Source organism: Micropterus dolomieu, linkage group LG19 (assembly GCF_021292245.1).
Source record: "Micropterus dolomieu isolate WLL.071019.BEF.003 ecotype Adirondacks linkage group LG19, ASM2129224v1, whole genome shotgun sequence".
NCBI lineage: Eukaryota > Metazoa > Chordata > Actinopteri > Centrarchiformes > Centrarchidae > Micropterus > Micropterus dolomieu.
The window spans coordinates 23449361-23455346 of NC_060168.1; the positions used below are offsets into that span (position 1 = coordinate 23449361).

General features: G+C 41.4%; 1 protein-coding gene across 1 annotated transcript in view; it reads left to right on the forward strand.

The window, feature by feature from the left end:
* Positions 1–4708: 4708 nt before the first annotated feature.
* Positions 4709–5986, forward strand: part of LOC123957289 — a 4883-nt gene continuing 3605 nt past the window's right edge. The window contains exons 1-3 of the mRNA XM_046029984.1: positions 4709–4736; positions 4844–4891; positions 4978–5957. Coding sequence (XP_045885940.1) covers positions 4709–4736; positions 4844–4891; positions 4978–5957 — 1056 coding nt within the window. The remainder of the gene's footprint in view (positions 4737–4843; positions 4892–4977; positions 5958–5986) is intronic.

A 5986-nucleotide genomic window follows, 5' to 3' on the forward strand; every position in this document is an offset into this window, starting at 1 on the left:
GATGCACTGAGCTCCTCTCTCCTCTACTTTCTCTCCCTCTGTATGCAACCTCATCCCATTATTGCATGTTACTAACTCAACTTCTCCCCTTTCCGGTAGTCTTGTGCTTTCTCGTCCCTCTCCTCTCTCCTCCTATCACTTCCTGCAGGTGTTTCTGGCTCTGGAGCTGTGGAGTCTGGATCTGTGGCTGCGGGTCACCTGCTGCCCCCGTGTTCCTGCTCAACACCCTCTGCTACAACTATTGTTACTAGTCTTATTGTTATTATTGTTATTATAATCATTAACATTACGATTGTTATCATTAACACTACTATACGTATCTATACCATTTTTCATTTAGTCATTTAGTCTATAGCAACATCACCTTTTTACTGTCTGTACCTCTGTGTGTATATTGTGTATGCTGCCTCCCTCCCCTCTCTCTCCTTCCATCCCTCTCTTTTTCTCTCGGTTCCTCTCCTGCCCTCTTTCTCTCTGTTCCTCTCTTGCCCTCTCTCTCTCTCTCTCTCTCTCTCTCTCTCTCTCTCTCTCTCTCTCTCTCTCTCTCTCTCTCTCTCTCTCTCTCTCTCGCCCTCTCTCTCTCGCCCTCTCTCTCTCTCTCTTTATCTCCTTCACCCCCAACCGGTCGAGGCAGATGGCCGCCCACCCTGAGCCATGGTTCTGATCGAGGTTTCTGCCTCTTAAAAGGAAGTTTTTCCTTGCCTCTGTCGCCTAGTCCTTGCTCTTGGTGGGAATTGTTGGGCTTCTGTAAATAACATCATAGAGTACGGTCTAGACCTGCTCTTTTATGAAAAGCACTGTGAGATAACTGTTGTTATGATTTGGCGCTATATAAATAAAATTTAATTGAATTGAACAAGTCGCAAATAGCCTATAACACTCACGAGACATTAGCTCCGGTGAACAGCAGAGCTGTGTGTCGAAGTGAAGGCAGCCGATATTACTGAAGCTGCAATAAACTTCACAATCTGATGTTTCTATGATGACAAGCAGCCCAGTGTCCCTGTTACACCAGTCAACATGCTTGAACACACAGCTACGAGGTTTCACTAAATGACACTCTTGAAAGTGACAGCTTTTAAATCAGTCTCTCTCCCCTTACCCACTCACTGCACTTCAGAGTTAAATACAGCATGCATCTGTCTTTTCTGCGTTTTGACTGCAGCTCTGCATCGTGATGTAACGCTCTGTATTTATTTAAAAAAAACAAACATCCCCCCTCAAATCGTACCTCGAGTAAGGTGAATTACCTATGATGCTAATTTTGGAAATGAAAAACAGGCTTAAAACAGAATGTACTTACTGGTAAAAATGAACAGTCAACTACTTAGAGTGTCTTTTAGTTCAAGCAAATGCTAAAGACATTTTTAGTTGACCAAAATGTTAGTTAACTTTCAAGAAGTGAAAACACACTGTGAAAGGGTCAAAGTTCTTAGACGAAAACAAAGACAGCACTGAAAAAACAATTGCATGGCTAGTTAAATATACACGGTGCAGTGGATATATAAGGTAGCCACGCCCTAAGGCATACCCTGCTTTATTGTCTATTTTAGTCTAAATGGGACTATAATTTACTAAATGAACATTATTACTAAAGAAGATTTGAAAGTAGCTATTGAGGCCATAAACTCATTAGGAAAGTGTGTACTGAGGTAATAAATCAAGTGAGAAGTAGGGTCCTTTTCTAAGTCACTAGTTAGTTATTACTCCTTTAAAAAGTAATAATATTACTTACTTATTATTGTGTGATAAAAGTAACTAGTTACAAGTTACATTACTCGTTACGTTACTATATTACTTCCAGGGGGGGGAGATGCTGCATGAATATATGCTCCATAATGCAGCTCCTCAATCAAATAAGATTTTAAATACACCTAGTAAAAAATAGAAAATCAATATGTGGCAGTAAGTCATAAATGGGAAACACTTCACTACCACCCCCCTTCACCCCCAAACAAAGCAGTCTCTCTCGACTTTATTAACTAATATCATATTCATAACAGCAACATTTCTTAACGCCACTGGCTGAAATAAAAAAATAAAGCAAGTAAATCCCAACTTTTGAACAGCTGTTTTTCTGCACATGTAGCCTAATCATAAGAACAGTATTGAGTAGTTTGAAAACGTTACGCTAACGCCACTCTCTCCGGACAAGTCCAAGCATAGTAACTGTAATAATATTACTGTTTTAGAAAAGTAATTAGTTACACTACTAGTTACTGGGGAAAGTAATAATATTACAGTAACTGAGTAACACGTTACTGCCCAACACTTCTATACAGTCTGACTTCTTTTGCATGTTCTTCCCGTGTCTGCGTGGGTTCTCTCCGGGTGCTCCGGCTTCCTCCCACCGTCCAAAGACATGCGGACTAGGTCGATTGGTGACCCTATATTGTCCTTAGGCGTGAGTGTGAGCGTGACTGGTTGTATGTGTGGTCCTGCGATGGATTGGCGACCTGTCCAGGGTGTACCCTGCCTTTTGCCCGATTACAGATGGGATTGGCTCGAGCCCTCGCGACCCTGTACGCAGGATAAGCGGTTGACTATGGATGGATGAGGGATGGAGTTGCCCACTGCTGGCTATTACAAATGCAGGTTTAAGGCATTGAAACTTGCATTGGCTTCACTTTTCAAATCCAGAGGTTCCTGCTTGTATGTCCTTAAGAGCCCTATGACTAAAAGATAGTTATCCTTCATTTCAAACTTTTACTTCCCCTTCTAAATGTTTTTACTGTGTATGTGACAAAACATGTAAAATAAACAGCCAAGAAGCAAGAGAGAGATACAAAAAAATCCAATCCTAAGCAGGGATTCAGATGCAGCTCATGTAGGTACAGATGGCACGTACACTGCTAAGGTTAAGGACTCCATCTCCTGTGGGCCACTCACACAAATTTTAAGCACTCATGCTACTTGTAAAGCACTTTGGATAAAAGCATCCACCCAATGGTGTGTTAAGATATAATGTGGGGCACTCATTAAGCTGCTTTGACAAAATCTCTTACTTTAACCCTTTCCACCAGCTTCTCCACAACAGTGTCTTCACACATCTTTGTGATTTTTCCTGTCACAGTTTCATTTTCGCTCACCTCTTCTCTCATACCATCTGTCTCCTTCTATTCATTTCCTTCCATTTATGCCACCTTTGAGGCAAGAAGTGCACCATAGTCGAGAATGGGCCGAAAAGTTAGTCTTCAGAAGAAGCCAATTTACTCCCAACATGAAAGAAGCAGCACATTTTTCCCCCACCTTTGAAAGATGCCGCTGTTGCCTTCTACAATAGACCAAGAGAGTGTCAAAACTGTTCTTTGAAACCAATAAGAAGACATTCCTCAGTTGCAGACATTTTTTTAAGAGAAAAAGGCAAAATGCCATCTAAATAACAGCATTTCAGGGTAGGGATTTAACGCAGCAATTTATTTGAACCGATGGGAAAACAGTCACCCAGAACTGAACAGATCCATAAAGGAGATTTTTTGGCTCTCTGGTTGGGTTTCCGCTATAATTGAAGCCTTCTAAGGGGGTCATAGCATGATAAAGCTCCACCATAGGCACAGTGCAGAGGGTCACAGTAGAAGCTGACATGCATCATTCTTCAAAATACACTGCTCAAAAAAATGGGAACACTAAAATAACACATCCTAGATCTGAGTGAATGAAATAATCTCATTAAATACTCCTTTATTTACATAGTTGAATGTGCAGACAACAAAGGTCTGGATTTGGAGTCACACTCAAAATCCAAGTGGAAAACCACACTACAGGCCGATACAACTTTGATGTAATGTCCTTAAAACAAGTCAAAATGAGGGTCAGTAGTGTGTGTGGCATCCACGTACCTGTATGAACTCCCTACAACGCCTGGGCATGCTCCTGATGAGGTGGCGGATGGTCTCCTGAGGGGTCTCCTCCCAGACCTGGACTAAAGCATCCGCCAACTCCTGGACAGTCTGTTGTGCAACGTGGCGTCGGTGGATGGAGCACAGGGTCGGTTACACAAGGAGCTTCAAATGTCATCTTGTTGTGTTGTTGGTTGCCAGAACCGACGGAGTACAGGCAATTTGAAATTTTATCGCATACCTGCTGCCACTGCCAGACAAAAAACCCGAAGACAGCTGTGGTTAAACGCAATAAAACGAGCAGACTGGACAGAAACGATCATCAAAAATGCTCGCGTATGCAGCGCACTTCATATCAGGTAAGTTAAGGTAAATAAACTATTGTCTTTCGTTGGTAAAGTAACGTTATCTACATATTTCTCATAATGCTAAATGCCCACTTAAATAGAAATTGGGTAACGTTAACAAGTATAGTTATTTCTGTCGTGATGCTGACTTTTTGAGGTCATAGTTAGCAAACTTTGTTCGAAGTACAACTAATTAGCAGTTAGCTAACTGTTAACGTTAGATAACGTTAACATAAACGTACACTGTTGGTGTCGTCTCCGTTTCAACCGTTGCAGGTTTGCAATTGTAGAAAGTACAGTGAGAAGGCCCGTGTTATGTACAGGTATTATGTTCAAGTTGTTGGATTTGCTAACTTTCGCCACAGTTGGTAGCCAACGAAAAGGATAACCTTAGCTAGCTAACTACATAGTAAGGAAGGCTGACACTAGCTTTAATTACTTCTTCTTATTTTGTAGGACAGGCTTCTATGGATGAAGACAGCCCTGACTTCGTCCCGTCTGTGTTTTCCTATAAACGGCAGAATGACAGGCCTGTGGAAAAGCTGGAGAGGTAGGTGAAATTGAGTTTTCTCAATGTGGCTAGGTGAGTGTTACCATCTTCTTACCGTCTTCCTCACTAAAATCTCTGTCTTCTCTGTTTTGTTCTGCTTTTCTAAGGCTGGAAAAGGGAATGTTCAACAGTGGAGCAACAGGCTTCTTGCCATGGTAAGAACATTCAAAATGTTTTATGCACAGTACAATGTTTTTGTCATACATACATTTATCAAACTGCTTTGTCATTTGTCTTCCAGCTAATGATGATCCAGTGACACCAGAGGAAGCAGTGGAAGAAGCTGAGGCTATGGTCCCTGAAGCAGCATACAACAGTCTCAGTGAGAAGTATGATCAACTCAACACTGAATATGTCAACTTAAGAAAAGACTTTTACCAACTTAAAGAGGAGAATGAAAGACTGAAAGAGGAGCTTCAGAAATCACGCTTCTCATTCTCCACGATCAAAAACAATGCTGCACACTTTCTGTTTCTCACTGGGTTAACTTCAGTCATCTTCAGTTGGTTTATGTCAAAAATTAAAGACAGTGTGCAGAAGCGAACTGAAAGTCTCATGCTAGAAGATCATTTATTAGTCGTTCTTATGAAACTGAGATTGGGGCTCAGTAACAGAGATATTGCATATAGGTTCAAAGTTTCTGAAAGCACAGTGTCAAACATTCTAAGGTCCTGGTTGCCTGTAATGGCAAACATCTTGAAATCCATTATTAAATGGCCAAGTAAAGGTGCTGTCCTTAAAAATATGCCCAAAAGTTTCAGGCGACATTTCAAGAGATGCAGGTGTATAATTGACTGTACAGAGATATTCATAGAAAGACCTACTAACTTGACTGCCAGGGCTCAAACCTGGTCCAATTACAAGCATCACAACACTGTTAAGTACCTGGTGGGAATAACACCTGCTGGGGCAGTTTCATTTCTGTCCACGGGCTGGGGTGGGAGAGTGTCAGATAAGCAGATAACACTTGAATCAGGATTTTTGCACTTGTTAGAGCCCAAAGATGAAATCTTAGCGGACAGGGGGTTTTTGATCAGGGATCAACTTGCTGCTTATGGTGCCACTTTGCGTATACCAAATTTTACCAAAGGAAAGAGTCAGTTACCTGCTTGTGAAGTAGATTCATCCAGACAACTGTCACGTGTGAGAATTCATGTAGAGAGAGTTATAAGCAGATGGAAGAGTTTCAAAATTTTGCATTCTGTTATTCCTATTTCCCAAGTTAGCCTTTTGGATGACATGGTGATTGT